The following is a 20,593-nucleotide window of genomic DNA, read 5'->3' as shown; positions in this document are numbered from 1 at the left end:
TAACAATCATAAAAAACAACATAGACTTATTAATTATTATGAAAATGGAAGAGAAGAAGAAGAAGTGGTGGGTGGGGGGTTTTACTTAATTAAAATATATTTACAAAAGATTTTTCTGGGGGAAAGGGAATGGATAAAAGAAATGTTGCTATTAAATATTTCCATATGATTGAATGGTGGCACTATGAATCTTTAAGATTTATGTGTGTGTGTGTGTGTGTGTGATTGAAGATTTATATACATTTGTTTTTCGTTTAAATTTTCTTTTGTTGGATTTTATGAAAGCTTACAAAACTAAATAATATGCATTTTCATGATATTTATGTACAATACAATAGCAAAGAGAAAGTCTCCAAGAGAGATAGAGAGGTGTGTTTTTTTTCATTACGACAACGAGAAGTGTTTGTGGTGGTGTTGTTGTTCGAGAGAGCTTTGAGCTTTATCACTTTAATGCTGTTCTAACATGAAAAACTTTATTTAAACTTGACTTAAAGCCTCACTGGTTACACAAAAACTCCTTTTTTTGGAGGGAGTAAAATTAAATACGTTTCTGTATGTCGAACGGTAGATTCTTATACAAGCTAGAGGTACAAGCTTTTATACTCAACTCCTACAAAGCTTTTCTTGTTCTTTTGACATGCAGAAACGTTTTTATTACTCTCTTGATTTTGCTTGTGGTTGTGGTTTCTAGCTGCCTTTTTCCTCTTCTCTGGAAGACTTTTTCTTTGCCGTTGTTGTTGGGGGTGCGGGAAAATGTTTATCTAAACTAAACCACAGATTTTTGTTTTAATTCGTTTTGTTGTTGTTTTATAAATATTTGTTGTTGTAGACTTAAAACTATTTTGTTGTTGTTGTAAATCTATAATATAAAATACATGTTGTTATTGAACACAGCTTCTAGGGGGTAAAAGAATAGAATTTGTTCTGTTTTTTGTTTTCGATTTTTCTTTTTTGTTGTTCTGATTTCTCTTTCTGTTTCGTTTTTACTAACAAATTGAACTATTTTTTCTGTTATTGTTGTTGGTTGGTATCATATGCGTTGATGGCTAATAAAAATTTAGCAAATTACGTATACTCAATTCTCTTTGGAAACACTTTTTAAAGAGCAACTTGCTTTGAGAGGCGTTTTTTTGTTTGGTGGAAAGCTTTTGCTACTTGTGGAGAGAGAGAAAGCAGGGCAATTTTATGAGAGCCCACTACTGCATGCTGCTTTTGCTTTCATTAAGGACGTTTCAAATTCAAATTTCTTTTTTAAAAAACGTCATTCAGGAACTTAACCGTGCTCTGCTCTGCTGTCCATTGCAAATTGTTTCTCTCTTGTTGAGAGGAAAACACACGAATTTATTGTGCTTGGCTGCCAGGCTCTTTTTGCTACCATTCTCTCTCGTTTAAAGCTTTGCTCACCTCTCTCAAAAGCATAACTGCTTTGTTGCTCAAATAAAATTTCCTCCTTGCGTATTGTTTTTCTTTTTTTTTACTAATACACCTTATGAACAATTTCATTGTCCTTTCTGTTTTCTTGTGTTGTTCTCTCTCTTCCTTCTTAATTTGAGCCAACATTACGCATATGATGTGGATCCACTGTTGTTGTGTTCAATTGCAACGGTCTTGGTGTGAGACACACCTTAAATGCTTCGGGTGTTATGGTGGCTCCAACATTACCCTTTAAACTTGGCAAGGGTTGTCCTTCGGGCAGTGTAATATTGAATGAATGCATGAATGAGGCAAAGAACAAAAACAGTTCCATACGTGCCAAAACATCACCCAAACACATACGCCGGCCCACACCGAAGGGAATAAAGTATTCCGGTTTGTGAACTTTACCTTCGGAATCGAGGAAACGACGTGGATTAAATTCTTCAGGTTTTTCCCACAAGTTGGGGTCCATGTGTACGCTATTGATGAGTGGTATGACATGGGAACCGGCTGGGATTTTGTAGCCATTTACTTCAACATCTCTGTAAGGGAGAAAGAAAAATGAAAATATGACATTAGTAAATTGTGATTAGAGGAAGAATTATTAAACAAAAGAAATGAGTGTGTTCGATGGCTTTAATAGCTTATCTAAAAGGCTACACTGAGAATTCAGTTCTAATTCTTGCTCGGAAAAATACTTTTAAAATAATTAAAAAAACAATATTATTTTGTACAAAAAAATAATTAAATTAGAAAACTCAAGCTTAGAAATTAAAAAAATGTATATTTGAATAACATTTAAAAATATTAAAACATTTGTTTTAATACCTTTTTTAAATACATCTAGCAATATTAAAAATGTGTTTAAAAAAACTTGAAAATATTAAAAATCCATGCTTTAAAAAGTTATAAAAAATTGGTTTAATATTTAGATTAATTTTTATAAATTTTAAAGATACTAAAAATTTTGATATATTTTAAAATATTAAAATATGATTATAATAAATTTTAAAAATATAGCAAAATTTTAAAATTTTTACAATTTTAATTTAATTTATTTATTTCAATAAATTTTAAGAATATTATAAATGTGTGTCTAAAAATTTTAAAAATTTTTTTGAACTTTGAAAAATATTGAAAATTGACTAAAATAAATATAAAAAAAAAATTTTAAGAAATTAGTTTTAATAAAAAATATTAATATAAAAATATAAATCTTCCCTTAAAAAACTATTTAGATTAATTTTTATAAATTTTAAAAATACTATAAATTTTAAATATTTTAAAATATAAAAATATGATTAAAATAAAGTTTAAAAATATAGCAAAATGTATTTTAAAAATTGTAATGTATGTATTTTAATAATGTATGTATTTTAATAATATAAAAATGTATTTTAAAAAATAAATATTAAACATTATTTAATTTAAAAAATTATTAAAAATTTATAAAAAACAAAAATTTTAATATAAAACAAATATTGAAACTCCTGCCTTTAAAAAATGTTTTAGATTAATTTTTATAAATTATAAAAATACTAAATATTTTAATATATTTTAAAATATGATTGTAATAAATTTTAAAAATATAGCAAAATTTATTTTAAAAGTTTTATAAATATTAATTTTATTAATTAATTTTTTTCAATAAATTTTAAGAATATAAAAAATGTATTGAAAAAAGAAAAATTAAAAATGTTTAAAAACAATTTTTAAATAATCATTATAAAATTAAAAAAAAAATAGATTTTAAAAATGCTAAAAATTTAATTTAATGTGTTTTAAATATATTAGAAATGCATTTTAATAAATTTATGAAATTTGTTTCTAATTAAAAATATAAAAATAATCTTTATAGATGTGTTTAATTTCACAAAAAAAAAAATAAATTTAGAAATTTATTTTAATACATTTTCAAAAATGCTAGAAATTTGTTTGATAAATATTAAAAATATTTAAAAAAAAAATAAAAATTTTGAAAATATTTAAAATTTTTTAATGAATTTAAATAAAATTAATAGTACTATTTCAGTAAATTATTACAAGTTTATTGTAAAAAATATTAGAATTTTAATTTTAACAATTTTTAGAACTTTTTGAACTTTATTTTATAATTAAAAGAATAAAATTTTAAATGTTTTAGAAATTTGTTTAAATAACCTTTAAAAATATTTAAAAATTTTGAACATATTTAAAATTTTTTTAATGAATAAAAAAATAATATAATTTCAATAAAATAAATTTTTATATTGTGAAATTAAAAAAAATATTACAAATTGTTTTTAGTAAATTTGGAAATTTATCTTAAAAATGTTTTAAAAGTTTTAGAAATTTGTTTCAACAAATTTAAAAATATTTAAAAAAATTTAACATATTTAAAATTTATTTTAATAAATAAAAAAACAATAATATTATTCAATAAATTATTAAAAAATTATTGTAAATTTAAAAATTAAAAATATATTAGAAATCTTTTAGCAAATTTGTAATTTTAATTCAAGTAAATTTTTAAAAATGGTAAAAAATGTGAAAAAATTTAAAAATATTTTAAAATTAAAACTTAATTTCAATGAGTTCTAAAATATTAGAAATGTATTTTAATAAATTAAAAAAATGTTTTTAAATAAAAAAATAAAAACTAGAACAAATCAATTTATTTTAATAAATTTTTTGAAGATTTTAGGAATTTATTTTAATAAATATAAAAAATTATAAATTGTATAAATATATGTTTAAATAAAATAAAACCGAGCTCGAGGTCTAATAAAAAAGAATAATTTTAAAAATATTTAAAATTTGTTCTAAAATTTTATAAATATAAATATTACTTCAATAAATTTATAAAAATTTGTTTTTTTTTTTTTGGAAGATTTTATTTTAATAAAATTTTGAAAATTTAAAAAAATCGTTCAAAAAATTGAAATATTAAAAATTTATTAAAAGAATTTTTAAAAATATTTAAAACTTTATTTTATAGTTAGCAAAATAGAAGTCGTCATCCCAAATTAAAAAGCGACAACCCTCCTTATTTTTGTAAATTTAAATAATATTTAATTTCTTTTTATAAATTAAAAATAATAAAAAAAAAATAAATAAATTTTGTTATAAAAACCTTGAATAATTTTTTAAATTTTATGTAAACAAACCGTCAAAATATGTAAAAAGTTATTGTAAAAAATCTATATATATTTTTTAAATTTATTGCAATAAAATTATATATATTTTTAAATTGTGTTTAAATAAATTTATAATTTTGTTTTTTTTTTTAACAATTTTATTATATTTTACGAATTTTTTAAATAAATATTATTTGAAAGTTTAAAAGCCCACTAATTGCGAATTATGATCCATAACAACTTTAGACTTTAGCTTTTATGGTCCCTCTAAAAATAGTCTATATAAGTCCACGACTTTAACTTTGATGGTCCTTCAACAATTTTTTTTTTAAATTACGCCTTGCCTTTAATTGTCCCTCTACAACAATGTTGAAAAAATCTTTGAACTAAAAACGTCCCTAAAAACATCTTTTTAAAATCTAGGCCTTTATCAACGAATATTTTTGTTTAAATCCAAGCAATTAACTCCAAACATTTAAAAAAATATTTAATGTACCAAAACATTAAATATTTTTTTTAAATATTTGGCCTTTAACTCTCCAAAAATTTTTTAAATAAAAAAAGTAATGGTCTGAATTTTTATTTAAAAATATAAAAAGTAAACAAATTTCCTTTACCGACACTTCGCAGAAAAAAATTAAAAAAAAATTCCTTTAAATCTAGGCCTTTATCAGCAAATATTTTTGTTTAAATGCAAGCAATCAACTCTTTGGGTCCATTAAATATTTCTTTAAATGTTTTGGCCTTTAACTCTCCAAAAAATTTTTTAAATAAAAAAAGTAATGGTCTGAATTTTTATTTAAAAATATAAAAAGAAACAAATTTCCTTTACCCACACTTCGCAGAAAAAATTCTAAAATTTCCTTAAGTAGACGGTCTTCGGCAGGGGACTTAAGACTTTCTCTTATGGACAGAAGCAAATTTCGGCTACGCGAACAAAATTTTCATTTATGTCCATATAAACAAGGAAATTTTCGGAACTTTGGAGGCCTATATCTCGGGAAGAGTACATTTCCGACGCCAAAGTAATACATCGTTGGAATCGGTATGTAGTAAAATGTCCATAATTTTCTGCGGTGGCTAGGTAAAGGAAATATACATAAGCCTAAAAATATTTTATAAAAATTCATGCCACCAACTCTTATTTATGTTTTAATTTTTCATCCATTTTTCAAATCCACTAATTTAACTTCAATGATTCCTTTAAAAATATCACTAAATATTTATTTTCCAGCTTGGACGTCCTCTAAAAATATTTTAAAATATTCGCGGTTTAAGCTCTGTTAGTCTTTCAAAAAATCCACGATTCTAACCATGTCGGTTCCCCTAAAATGTTGTTAAACAATGCTAATGATTCCCCCAAAAAAGTAATTTCGTGTTAACGCATTGAGAATTATTATAACTGGAACTCCCAAATTCACTTTTTAATAGCTTTGAAGCAAACCATTTAAGTTCCTTGACCTGATGGAGGCGGGTGGCATTTCTTTTTTATTTCTAAGAATATTCTAACAGAGAAAGTTTTTTTTTCACATTCATATCTCTCTCCCCCAACACTCTTTATTTTGCCGTGAATTTCCCACAAAGTGATTGGAAATTATTGTTAATGAAATTTACACATCTAAATCACTGTGTGACACAGTTTCTAATATTGTTTATCTAACAAAGTGTTTGAGTTCAGTGAACTTTTCACACACTGCGCACAGGCACACACACAAACTTGAATAATAACAATTGAGGCAATTTAGAAGACAACACTTTTGAGAAACAAAAAAACACCAACAACAATAACGCCAACTGCTACTGAAAAAAGCCGGCCGGTATATGCTATGAAATTGCACACAACTTGCATTACCAGCTACTATTTGCAGTGTTGTTGTTGTTGTTTTTTGTATCTTTAACAAGTGCAGATTGGAAAATTACAATAAGAAAACCACAAACAATAAGCTCGCTCACGTGTTACAAACTGAACGGGGCGGACCTGCTACAACAACAACAACAACACCACCAACAAACAAAGAGATCTATAGTAAATTTTCCATTTTTGCTATTTGGCGAAACAATTGCACTTCATTGCCTACAAATCAAGTGCAATTTGCAACAACAATAATGAAAATAATAATAAAAGCCAGCCAACACTATCGCTAGCTCTGGCGGACGAACGAACGGACGGACGGACATCTCATGTTGTATTTATGGTGTGTGAAAAAATTGGCTCTGTAATCTTTTACAAAGCAACAACAAGAAACTGAATGGCTGGTTGGTTGGCTGGCTGCTTGCCTCTGCCTCGATGAGATGCCAAGCTTTAAAGGAAACAAAAAAACCAACAACAAGAAAAAATGCGTTTTTTGTTTAATGGCCGAGCTTACAAAAGTGGGACAAATTACGACGCATCTTGCGCCATGTGCTATTGAATGCATGGTTGAGTGGTTGCTTGGTTCACTGGACAAAGTGTATTGAATTGAAATGAAAGCAAAAAATTCTACAAGTTTTTTGTTGTTGGTCTTCTTACGTATGCTGAGCATCTCAGATCAATGAAAGAACGTAGAAAAAAACTGATATTTAAACGCATTTTTGTTCACAGCATCGTCATAGCTATGAGATGATCCTCCCCCTCTTCCTCCATGTAACATGGAAAAAAATATTAGCAATGAATCTAAGCTAAAGAAAAACCCAATAACAATTGATTGATAAAGTGTGTGCTGTTAGGACCCCAGAGTCTGAGTTTAAGTTTAATGAACTGCACTGCCACAAAGCCATCGAACACAAACAAAGTGAAGGCAATCCACCAGTTCGATTAGAGATTAGAATTCTACAATGCAAGTTGTTAATTCAAATTACCTTGTGGGCGAATGTGTGGTGGCCAATGGTACAATACTGGAACGACGCATTGATTCCAAAATGGTACTCTCAGTAATGGGTAGATATTGTAAATCTTCAATGGATGGCAGACGATTACGACCCACCACCTGATCCAGTTCATCTTGGACACGTTTCATGGCCTCAGGATTGCGTAGCATAAATACATTGATCCACAGCAGGGTGGTTTTAATGGTTTCCATGCCGGCCGAGAATAAATCAATGATGACCTGGACAATTTGTTCCTCTGAAAAAGAAAAAACAAAAAAACAATTATTTTCTTATTTTAAATTATAAAAATGTTTCCTCTAACTTACCATGATTTTTGCCCTCAAACAAATCCTGATCACGTCCCTCCAATTTGGCCTTTTCAATTTCAGCCAAATAGAAATCCACCAAATCACGTATATTACTGGGATCATATGTCTTTTTGTGTTCATCGATGACATCTTGATAGAACCTTTGCATTTCTTCACGATTTTTGGCAATTTTATTTTTGGCCGTTAAAATGCTGGGGAAATATTGCACTGTGGGTATATAATCCACGGTGTGGATTTCACCAAACAAACGCATACCCTCTTCAATAAGGAAATTGAAACGTCTAAATTTGGGATCATCAATGCTAAAGCGTACCGACATCAGTATGCTGCAAATGACATTGCTAACGGCCACCGAAATGGCGGGGGCCATGTCCATGGGCTGACCATCGGAGATGCGTAAATTGTGCATATATTCATGGACTTCAATCTAGGGAGATGATAAAAAAGAGAAAGAGATAATGAAATTAGTGCGAAATAATTATACAAAATCCATGAAAGATGTCTGACTCTTTAACCCTCTCTTCCTCAACCTTCCTCAGAGTCACTTTCCTTCCATGTAACCTTTTAGCGTCTGTTTTTTTAGTGTAAGACGATCTTTTAACTTACCATAATACGTTTTTCCATGACATGCTTGCCATTGCCCATATATGTCATGCCAAATTGACGCAATTTCTCATGCAAGAAACGTCTTTGATCCTTCCACAATTTACCGGTACTGTTGACAATGCCTGGAAAGAGAGAAATAAGGAAATAGCACATCAGTCATGGGAAACAAATGAAAATAATATAAATATATATTAGATAATAATAATACATCTCCCAATATACCTGGGTAAAATAAGAATTATGAAATAAGCGAAATGGCGCCCAACTTTTTGAAAAAAAAAACTTATCAAAGGACTATGCTAGACTTATTTTAACATATTCAGAGATGTCGACCTAAGACATTAACTCAAGTATTCCGTACTCTTTTACCCTGTTTAAGAATCAATTAAGCTTGCACTGAGAAATGGCGCCCAACGTGTTGAAAAAACCAAGGAAGACGCTAAATCTGTTTCCTATCCAATCTGTTTCCCCCCAAATTCCTGGTTAAAATGAGAATTATGAAATAAGCGAAATGGCACCCAACGTGTTAAAAAAACTTATCAAAGGACTAGGCTAGACTTAATTTAACATATTCAGAGATGTCTACCTAAGGCAATAACTCAAAAAATCCGAACTCGTTTACCCTCTTTAAGAATCAATCAAGCTTGCACTGAGAAATGGCGCCCAACGTGTTGACATAAACCAAGGAACGCTAAATCTGTTTCCAATCTCTGCAATCCTCTGTACATTTTACAATGTTGAAGAACCAGGTTATAATGACAAATGGCGCCCGATGTGTGGAAAAAACTGAAGCCAAAGGGAAAATGGCGCCCAACAAAAAAAAATTAACCTAGAGCTATGCTAGATTTTTTCAAGATATAACCAGATGTCTTCCTAAGCCATCTACAGTCATAGTCTTTACACTTTAAGCATGTTCGAGATCCAAGGTAACTTAAAATGAGATATGGCGCCCAATGTATTTATAAAAGTAAAACCCAATGAATTTTAGAATTTAAGTTTCAAATTCTTATAATTACATTTATTCTAAATTAAAGTTTAAAAGAAAGGAGATAAGCGAATATATAATGGAAACGGCGTCCACTACAACATTACAATAAAAAATGGCGCCCAATGTGTTGAAAAAAATTTAAGTAATTAAGTTTATAGTTTTTAGTGCATTTAAATGTCTCAACTTCTCTACAAATTTATTTATTCATATTTTTTATTGACTTTATTCTATAAAATAAAGCTGAACAGATAGTAGGTGGCCCACTCTTTCAATCAAATGGCGCCCAACGTATTGGAGCAACAAGTTTGTCGAATGACATTGGAACTCCGGCGAAACGTTGAGAAACAACTGTCTGTGATGATTGGTGTAAAATGATGCACATCTGAAGTTCTTCAAAAGCTGAGGTTCCGAATTCGAGGTGAAACTTAGCTTAACAGACAGCAGATAACCCACTGTTTCAAGGAAATGGCGCCCAACGTGTTGGAGCAAAAAGTTTGTTCCATGACATTGGAACTCCTGGGAAACGTTGAAAAACAACTGTCTGTGATGATTGGTGAAGCTTGGATAGGTAATGGCGACCAATGTCGTTCTATAAAATGACGCACATCTGAAGTTCTTCAAAAGCTGAGGTTCCGAATTCGAGGTAAAACTTAGCTGTACAACCTAGTAGTTTTTTATTTTTTCTATTCATTTAAACATTCTGAAAACTCTAGAATACTAAATATAAAGCTTGAAAAGAAATGGCGCCCAATGTGTTATTGGTAAACACGAATCTGGGAGGGTTTGAATCCCTTCTAACTATATACTAATTGCAGAAGTAACGAGACTTCTACAACAAGCGTACAATGAACCTGATTGATTTTATGGAAATGGCGCCCAACGTGTTGACGCAAAAATGTCTCCCAAATTCCTAGAGAAATGTTTACGAGAAATGAGAGACATCAAAATGCATTGATCGCTTGCAAGCTTAACCACATTTCCACCGCTTAAAGCTTCTTGCCTTTGAGACATTGAGAAGATTATTCTTCATTAAAGTCTTCCCCTTTCTATAATGCCCAAATTTAGTTGTGTTGGGGACAAAGCTTTAAAGTTATTGCTTCTTCTTCTTCTTGTCTTTTGTTGCATTTTCTTACTTAACCTGTCAAAATTCACGTTTCTCTTTTCGATTGTCGTTTGATCACCATTCCCTTTTGATCAGCAGCTGTTAAAATTAATGATTTTTTTGTTGAAATCACGTTTTACCACGGCTTTTAACGCTGTGCACATACATACTTGTATATGTATATTCTGTCACAAATTGCTTGTCAACAACAAATTGCAGCTGTTACAATAATTTTAATTGGTTTTTGTTTTCTGTTCATCATTAAAATGCAGTAAATTACGAAAAAGCAAAAAACAATTTTGTTGAACTTGTTTTAGAGGGGTTTGTAGCGAAATAAATAAAACAAAATAAAAAAAATTAAATGAAAAAGAAACGAACAAGATTTTTACAATGCAGAAATTTAAAGGTTTTCAAAAACTTTAATTTCTTTGATTCTTGTAAATGCTACAGGGGCCACATTTGAAAAAAACCAAATAAATTGAAAAGTGGCGCCAAACGTATTCATAAAAAAATAACAATTCCCCTTGGATTATAGATGCAAGTAACAGTCCTTAGCTGGGAAGTGGCACCCAATGTTTGGGAAAAATACGATTGTCTGGGCTTCTTCTGCTTCGAAAGACGGTCATCCTACAACCGCTTATCAAAGAAAATAAGTGCAAACGCTCTAACTTATGAAGATATGAAAGAACCAACGAAACATACCAAGAAATGGCGCCCAACGTTTTGATGCAAAAACTAAGTTTGAAGTTTGAAGAAGTAGGCGAATAACTTGCAGTTATAGAATATCCACATGGGATTGATAAGGTTGCAAATCATTTGTTTACAAAACACCTTAGGATCTAGACCCACAACCAGCTGTCTTAACACATTATTGCCAATTTGTCCCACTGTATTTAAAGCAAAATTAATTTTTATATAAATGTTTGCATCATCTTCCCAAAAACTTTACCATGACCATCAACATCATTATCATCAACAATATCATTCATAATACGATTGGTGGTGGTGGTGGTATTGTTGCTATCAAACTTTGCTATCACCAGCAGCATCAGGCAGTCAGCCAGCCACCCAGTCATCCAGCTTGTCAGTCAACATTATTTTATACAACTCCAACCATCCATGCATGGTGGTGGTGTTGTTACTTTAATTGTTTGCAATTTCAAAGTAGGTTAATTCCACCTTCATATAATAGCAGCAGTAAGACAAGAAAAAAAATCGGAAAAAAATGAAAGGAAACAAAAAGCTTGACTTTGTCTTTGCGCGTTGAGACTTAATGTTGTTAATGGTGGTGATTTTGGCCTTTATCAGTAGTTTGTTGTATGCTTCTTCTGTTTTTTATTGAATTTTTTTTTTTTTTTTGGTTTTGTTTGTGAAAAATTGCATAAAAATGTAAGTCAGGAATTTCTTTTGTTTTGCTTTTGCAATGGAAACTCTCCAAACAGCAGCTTGGGTTAAAAGTGATGGAATTTTTATTTTTTTTTTTTTGCTTCGGCCTACCTCAATCACGGAGTAGAGACCAAAGAAAGCATTTCTTTGTAAGAAAAAAAAAAATTGCAATAAAATCACATTAAGGTGTAAGTAGTAAAAGTTTGAAACCGACAAACGAGATAGAGAAAGGTTGGGTAGGAAATTCCATAAAAAATGGGACTTTCTTTTGTACCAATTTTTGGGGCAAATTTTTATGGGAGATTTTCTTTTAGAAATTTGTAAGGGAAATATTTAATAGGAAAAAAGAAATAAACATTTCCCATGATGGGATTTGGGTCCAAAATATTTACAAAATTCTTTTATTTTTTTATTTTTGTTTAATTTTTAGTTGAGAGACACAGAAAATATAATTTCCTATTTAGATTTTTTCGAATGTTTGCTTTAATTAAAATCTTAAAAAAATAAATTTAAACAAAAAATTTAAAAATACATTTTTAATTTAACTTGAGGGAAATTTTAGCATTCAAAGGAAATAAATAATTAAGTTTTTTATAAAAAAAATTAAGATTTTTTAATTATAATTAATTTTTAATTAATTTTTCCTTCTTTTTAGATTCTTTCGAATGTTTGTTTTAATTAAAATCATTCAAAAATAAATTTAAAAAAAAAAAATTAAAAACAAATTTTTAATTCACCTAGAGGGAAATTTTAGCATTCAAAGGAAATAAATAATTAAATTTTTCATGAAAAAATTAAGATTTTTTTAATTAAATGTTTTATTTTTCCTTCTTTCTGCATATTAGATTTCATTTTCCGCCACAAACCATAAAAATAAAAAACCAACTATTTTCTATCTGGACCATAAATAGAAATTTCCTTTAAGGGAAATATTGATTTTTCTGTTTCTTAAGTACATCTCTATTTTAAAATAATGTCTTGGCAATTGTTAATTTTTTTTAATTATTTTTTTAAATTACCATAAAAATAAACTGTTTTATTCGTTGATTGATATTGTTGTATACTTTTAATTGAGAACAAGTAATCCAATACGTTAACTTTCGTTGGTGAACATTTAGATTTTAGACTGATCTTTATTTCTTTCTCAGTAATCGAAATTATATAATGACGTTTTATGACTCAAAACCGCTCCATTAAAAGTCAATTTTAATTACGAAGAAAATAACTTTTTTTATATTATTGATTGTTGTTGTTGTATACTTTTCATCAAGAACCCATTATCCAATTTCTAAACTTTCTTTGGCAAAGATTTAGGCTGGAGTGTCCTCTTCATTTCTTTCTCAGTAATCAGAATTATATAATGACGTTTTATGCCTCAAAACCGTGATTGAAAAACTACTCACTTTTTAATACATAAAAACTATTTTTTTTTCTTTGGTGAATTTTGGCCTATAGTTTTTGCTTGGAAGCAATAATGGTAGGTCTTCACATTATTTGGAAAAAATCTTCGGTAGGGTCTCCTACACATTTCTCTCTCAGTAAATGAAACGTTACAATGACATCTAATGCCTCAAAACCGTAATCCAAAACAATTACTTTTTTTTAACAATGTTAAAATTGACTTTTTTCTGTAGTGAGCTTTTAGCGTTGAGTTTTCGGTAAGTAACATTAATGCAAGGTGTTAACAATCTTTGGCAAAATTTTCGGCTAGAGTCTTCTTTACATTTCTTCCTCAGCAAGTGAAACTATATAATGAAGTTGTATGCCTCAAAACAGTAATGCCATACAAGTTATTTAAGAATTTAATTAAATTTATAAAAAAAAATAATTTTAAAATAAACATAATTTTTGCTTAATAGTTTTCGGTAAGAACGAATGATGCTAGACATTAACTTTCTTCCGCTAAAATATTGGCAAGAATCTCTTCTTCAATTCTCTTTTTGTAAGCGATATTCTGTGATGACGACTGATGCTTCAAATGTCCTCTCCAAAGAAGTACATAATTACTTGTGCTTTATCAAATATTGCATTTTTTGGAGTGTTTGTTTTTGTTGGATTATTTTTGTTGGGAAGGAATAATGCAACGTGTCAACTGTTGTTAGCAAAAATATAGGCAAGAATCTCATCTTTAATTTTCTCTTTGTAAGCTATATTCTATAATAACGTGTTAAGCTTCAAAATCGCTCTCCAATACAAGTAATTGCTTTTGTTTATCAATTATTTCCTTCTTTTAAGTATTTGTTTTTGTTTTACTGGTTTTGGTGTGAAAGAGTAATGCAGAGTGTTAACATTGCTTGCCACAAATGTAGCCAAAAATCTCCTCTTTATTTCTTTCTTTGTAAGCAAAACTATATAATGACGTTTTATGCCTAAAATAAGCGATCGAATTGAATATCTCTTTTATAAATTCAAAAAAATTGTTAAATTGAGGATTTTTGTTAAAATCGATTTTTAGCTAAGAAAGATCTAAGCGGCATGTTTGGGGTCTTCGGAAGAATGATTGCTTAGAGAAATCTCTTTAATAAATTTTCGTTGGAAATCGGGTATATTGAAGTCTTAAATCTCAAAATATAAATTTTATTTAAATACATTTTATGATTTGTTAAGCAAACATCAATAACTTATTATACTTGTCGGCAGTAGGATTTTTGGCATCAAGAGGTTGCGACATACCCTAACTTTGTTCGGAAGATTTGTTCTTATAGATTTTCTCTTTCTTTCGTACTCCTAACTTAAACTTGTACACATTCAAATTAGGCTCCAAAATTGGTGTTAAAATTACATACATTTTATGAATATTTAAATATATTCTTGATTTACTATGAAATATTGCATGGGAGTTTTAGGCAAGATGGAATGAAGGTAGGTCGTAGCTTTGTTCGGAAGAAAAAATTTACTAATGATTCTCTTTATTTTGTTTTCGAATAACGGAAGCGTATATTGAAGTCTTAGGCGTCAAAGAGGCCATTTCAGTAGACTATATTATAAGTATTACTTTAAAATAAAATTGTTTTATTTTTTAATATTCCGGGAGAATTTCCGGCAAGAGGGGTTCAAAATAGACGATGACTTTGTTTGGAAGGAATATTCTCCAGAAGATTCTCTATATTTCCCTTTTTGTATAAAAGCACCTACATTAAAGTCTATGGCTTAAAAATCTCACATTTAATGGGGTTTATTTAATGACTTTTCTAAAGTAAAATTAATTTATTTCTTTATGTTCCAGTATAGTTTCCTTCAGGATGGAGTCAAAATAGATGCTATCTTTGTTCAGGAGAAATATTCTTCTATCGATTTTCTATATTTCCTTTTCGTATAAAAAACACCTACATTGTAGTCTAAGGCTTAAAAATATCACTTTAAATGTTGTATATTTAATGATTTATTTTAAAGTGAAATTATTTAATTTCTTTGTGTTCCCAGGAAATTTTGCCAAAGAGGGGATCAAAATAAATGATAGCTTTGTTTGGAAAAAATGTTCCTCTATAGAATAGCTTTATTTCATCCTCATATGTGAAACACTTATATTCAATTCTTAGGCTTCAATTTTTCACTTTAAATTATGCACATTTTCAGAGAGAGCACTTATTAAATAAAACAAATTTATTTTATTTTTTAATTAATTTCTCGTTGGAAATCGAGCTTTATGATCAATAATGCATCTGAAAAAGGAAAGCCGACGATTCGAACCTATTTTTGACCTACCTACCACTATGTGACATGACATATTTCACCTTTGCTAATGAAGGCTCCTCAGATTTATTTTATACTTTACATTGCAACGACACGAAGGGTGCGTTTAGACTACTTGCTCATCAATGGATTATCTTTATTTCATCCTCCTATATATTGTACTTGTACATTGATATCTTACGATTCAAAATTGCACTTTAAACGAATTACATTTTATGATTTATAATAAAAAATATTTTATGGAGTTTGCAACTGATTTTTTTTTTTGATTTTTGTCAAATTAATTTATCATAAAAAATATTTAAAAAAAATAAGAAAAAAATCATAAAAAATGCAGTTTAAATTAATTGCAATTTGCGATATATAATAAAAAATATTTTATGGAATTTTAATTTTTATCATTTTAATTTTTATCAAATTAATTAATATTAAAAAAACAATAAAAAAAATATATTCATAAAAAGTTGTTTTTTGGGATTCAAAATGCTCTTGAAATAAACTATATTTTGTGTTTTTTTTAAATAAAATTTATTTTATAAAAGTCGATTTTTTTTTAAATTTTAATATTTTATCAAAAAATAATTATAATAAAAAATCCAAAAAAATTAAATAAAATATTTTTTAATAATTTGTCACTTTGTTATTTTGCCAAAATTTTCTCCAAAAAGACATATTTGGCCATCATTCCCTTTACCCTGAAAAACTAATTTTCCTAAAAATCCACGGTTTTCCTATTTACCAAGCTGTCCAACGCTCACCCATATTGCTTTTCTCATTATTTATATAAAAAAATTAAAAAAGAAATTGTTCCAACTTACCAAAACCATTCAATGTCTGCATAAATGGTGTATCCGGTCTTCCCGTAAACTCTTCCCGTCGGAAACATTCACGTATCATTTTATAATCACTCATTACCACGGTCAATTGGCTACCCAAACGGGTCGAAAATAGGGAACCATATTTTTTAGCTAATTCCATAAAACGGGTATGTTTTTCACTGCCCATAAACAGGAGATAACCGATAACGGGTAGACCCCAGGGCCCAGGTGGTAAACGTCTCAATTCACGATATAAATTCACCACCCATTGTAGAAAACTGATTATGGTCAGAATGGAGATGAAGACCAGCAATAAATGTTGCATATCATTGATTTTGAATTGGCGTATCATAAATTTAATAAAATATGAATCGGTGAGCAACATTTTGACGGATAGTATTTTGTTGGTGTTGCTGTGGCTGCTGCTTGCAATTATTTATTGTTTAAATATTATTTTTGAAACTCCTCTTATTAATTTTTTAAACTTTGCTTTGTAATTAAATTTCAAGCAAAAGTTCTCATGCTTTTTATTTTGTTTAAAAAAACTTTTGATTTTTCTCAATTATTTTTATATAAACACTTTAACACTTTTCATTATTTCATAGTCAGTTTTTAGAAATTAATTTTTTGTTTTAAAAATTATTTTGTTATATTTTATAATTTTCTTTAATATCTGTTTGCATATAACACAAGTTTCATTATTTTTCTTTGCTTTGTTTTATTTTTCATAAAAAAACGTGATTTTTGTTTTTCAAAAAATCTCTAAAATTATTTTTTTCAAAATTTGTATTTATTTTTTTTCTTTTATAGAGAGTAGACGACTTCGCGCGTTGCGTTTATAGATTTCGACTAATGTCTCGTCGTTATGTCCTTGCGACTTTTATAACAACCGATCATACGATCGATGTTGTACGCGCTGATCGTGCGAAGTGTTCGATCTAAGCCCAAGTTATTCTTAGCAAACCTTAAAGCAAAGATTCACATGAGTTTATTTCAGACGCAAGAAAGAAGAGCGCTGCAGTCAGAACAACAACAATAGCCCCCAAAAAACCCCACTGAATCAAGAGTGAATGAGTAAAAGAGTGGAAGAGCGAAACGAGTTAGCTCCCCCAATGATTATGCTTTGTTTATCATTTGAGTAAAAGAGCAGCAAAACATTGGCTCAATCTAGTTTGCCTGTGAAGCTTAAGTTTAAGCGCGACTTAAGTTCGTTTCCAACATGTTTGATAGTTGCATTACAACACCGTTTTTTGTTCGTTTGTTTACAAAATGTATTTTACTCAATTTGAAATTAAATTTTAAGCTCTCTGTTTATATTTTATTTATAGTTGGATCAGTTGTCTTACTGCTGCTCTCACAGCGTGCGTTCGTTCACTCGCTCCAATGTTGTTGTTTGTTGGGGGCACTGATGGGCAGAAATGCTCTGCTTCACACACAAAAGTGTAAAAAATACATGAGTCTCTCGCAATTTGCCCACCATTGGTTGGGGGGCTTGCGTTATCAGCTCCATGTTAATGATGGGCAATGTTTCACTCATACTAAACTTGACGACTTGGGGATCACTCTCACGCGCCCATTCTGTGTGTGCGTGCCTTTGCCCCTCTTTTCTTGGAACTTAGGAAGTATTTCCTCGCTTAATGCACTTCATAGGTTTCTTGTTCAAATACATTGTTTTCCAGTGATGTTGTCGTTGTTTTTCATTGAATTTTGTCGACTCGTGCGTAAATAGAATAAAAGTTTGTCTTATCAACAATAATTCAATTGTTCACAGTTGTTGAATGTACCAAATTGTGCTTAGCTTTATTTGAATTATATTTTGTTGCGCTACAATATACAGTGTTAGCATTATTGGTTAATCAGTTCTTTTGCACTTAAAAAATTTATCTAAAAGTACATAAGGGAGACAAAAAAAAATTTGGTTTTTGAACTGCTATCCCCAAAATTTACAGGAAATGTTCTAAAACGTGAAATTTTGTTGCAAATGTATTGGCCACCACTGTACACACATATGTGGTAGAAGATAATAAATAGTGAGTAGGTACCACATGTATAGAAAAATTTATTGCCGAATGGACCCGGGAATTTATAGAAAAATACATAGCGTGACACTTAAAAATTTTATATTTTTAAATATTGGACTGTTTTTTTAAATATTGAGTTATACCAAGCATGGAAATCTACAATATTCTAGATCTTTAAATTTAGTAACTGGGACTACAAACTCCTACTAATTTTCGAGATCTTAACCTGTAATTAAAAAGATTTCAAATATCGGACGCGATCGCGGTATTCTACTTCCAAACCATCAATTAATGATAGATTTTATATACCAATACAAAACATATGTATATACCAATACATAAAAATCTCTGAGATTTCGCTTTTGGCTGAAACACGTTGTGGGAGGTCCCACCGCCACCATAGTTTTTCGGTATAAAAACTACCTTACGATCTATTCTCAGACCTAATGAATCCACACACAAAATTGTATCAAATTCTGTCCAACCATTTCAGAGGATTTATACTTCGAACATTATGGCATACCTGAAGAATTTTCTATATATATGTAGATATATAAATCTGAACCGATCAGAACCAAATATTCCGGACATGATTCTGAATTGAACAGGATTTACCATTTCAAATTTTAAAGCCATCGGATCCAAGTTGTGACCTTTCTGCTGCTTAAATATAAAATCGGATAAAACATATATGTGGAAGCTGTATCTACATCTTAACTGATTCCTACCAAATTTTTCAGATGTATTTTTATGGCCATTACAAACATCGGAACGAAATTTGAAAACTCCAGCTACTTCCAGTCACTTGTTGCCTCAAAAACCTGTCATTGGGCCCATAGTGCACCGTTGGAAATTTGATGTTGTCTGGCCTGGGAATCAAACCGCAGACCTTCTAATCGTTTACAAAAAAACGAATTAGATTTGACCATAAATTCAATGAAAAACAACAAAGCTACCGGCCCAGAATGAAAATTATAAATATTTCTAAAATTATACAACCAAATTTATGACACAGGACAATACACACAAGATTGACAGGAATCTATGTTTATTTCTATTACCAAGAAATATAATGGGAAGTCGTACACAGATTATAGATGAATAAGTCTGTGAACCACGCCCTAAAAATATTGTTAAAGATAATACATAGATAATACAATATGCGAAGCATATATGGGTAAAACTAAATTTGGCATGGGAACTCGAGAGCCCCTACTTAGTTTGAATGTACATAGAGTTTGTCTACAAGAGAAAGCATTCGAGACAGTCAAACATGACAAATTAATGGAATTTTGAGTTCAACCGGGAAGCTATGCTGGTAACAGAAAGCCATCCTTCAAGTACATGGTGAACTTACTGGCAATGCCCCAATTTCAAAAGGCGTTAGACAAGGGTACATTCTATCACCTCTTCTGTTTAATTTATATTCCCAAAAAAATATTTGAGGAATCGATATGTGGGAAAAATATTGGAATAAGAATAAACAACACAATTATAAACAGTATACCTTATGCCGACGACACCACACTATGTAGTAGCAAGCAGCCTCGCAGGACTTACTTAGTTGGCCCATTACAGAACATTGTTCCATAGACCGAACTAAGAAAAGATCCCCATTCCTCTCTGTTTTTCGCTTGACTTTTTGGTATACCGCGCCTTTTCATTTCTTCATCCACTTGTATGCTCCATAGAAGCTTAGGCGTACCGATTCTGCGTGCACCGCCATGTGGCATGTATTCATACGCCTTTTTAGCGGGTTCATCATCGCTCATTCTCATGATATGGCCTAGCCAACGCAATCGTTGCATCTCGATACGTTTAACTATATTCATGTCTTTGTATAGCTGATATAGCTCGTGGTTCATACGACGTCGATATTCACCGTCAACGCAGATCGGTCCCTAGATCTTTCGAAGAATTTTTCTCTCAAACACACCAAGCACTGCCTTATCTGCTTGCGCAAGTACCCATGCTTCGGAGCCATACATTAGCACGGGTAATATCAGCGTTTTGTATAGTGTTATTTTTGTTTGACGAGATGTGGCTTTGTTTTTAAATTGCTTACTTAAACCAATGTAGCATCTGTTGGGCAATACAATTTTTCTTTTTATTTCACAACTGATGTCGTTTGTTGTGTTTACGGAGGTGCCAAGGTAGACGCAGTTCTTTACTACCTCAAAGTTGTAGGAACCAACTTCCACAGTTGGTTCGAGCTCAATGAACGCACTGCGTGTCGACACCATCAACTTGGTCTTCTCACCGTTTACCGCC

General features: G+C 29.9%; 1 protein-coding gene across 1 annotated transcript; it reads right to left on the bottom strand.

Annotated features, from left to right (window-relative positions):
* Positions 1-1,461: 1,461 nt before the first annotated feature.
* Cyp18a1 (Cytochrome P450 18a1) lies at positions 1,462-17,268 on the bottom strand. The gene is made up of 5 exons (XM_073977265.1): positions 16,302-17,268; positions 8,315-8,436; positions 7,706-8,135; positions 7,371-7,635; positions 1,462-1,958 (listed from the first exon to the last, which is right to left on the bottom strand). Exons 1-5 carry the CDS (start codon positions 16,684-16,686, stop codon positions 1,544-1,546), a joined length of 1,617 nt encoding a protein of 538 aa, XP_073833366.1. The 5' UTR covers positions 16,687-17,268; the 3' UTR covers positions 1,462-1,543.
* Between the last annotated feature and the right edge of the window lie 3,325 nt (positions 17,269-20,593).

Source organism: Musca autumnalis, unplaced genomic scaffold (genome assembly GCF_047663935.1).
Source record: "Musca autumnalis isolate F117 unplaced genomic scaffold, ASM4766393v1 scaffold_3, whole genome shotgun sequence".
In the NCBI taxonomy this organism is placed as follows: domain Eukaryota; kingdom Metazoa; phylum Arthropoda; class Insecta; order Diptera; family Muscidae; genus Musca; species Musca autumnalis.
Note: the sequence above shows the minus strand (reverse complement) of the source record. Positions and strands in the feature narration are given on the sequence as shown.

What these genes read in the sequence shown, in the direction of transcription:
- Cyp18a1 (XM_073977265.1), bottom strand. Translation starts at nt 16,686, where the DNA reads ATGTTGCTCACCGATTCATATTTTATTAAATTTATGATACGCCAATTC. An exon ending in GTTTGAGGGCAAAAATCATG is followed by an intron (nt 7,636 to 7,705) that starts GTAAGTTAGAGG and finishes TTTCTTTTTCAG; the next exon opens with AGGAACAAATTGTCCAGGTC. An exon ending in ACCACACATTCGCCCACAAG is followed by an intron (nt 1,959 to 7,370) that starts GTAATTTGAATT and finishes TCTCCCTTACAG; the next exon opens with AGATGTTGAAGTAAATGGCT.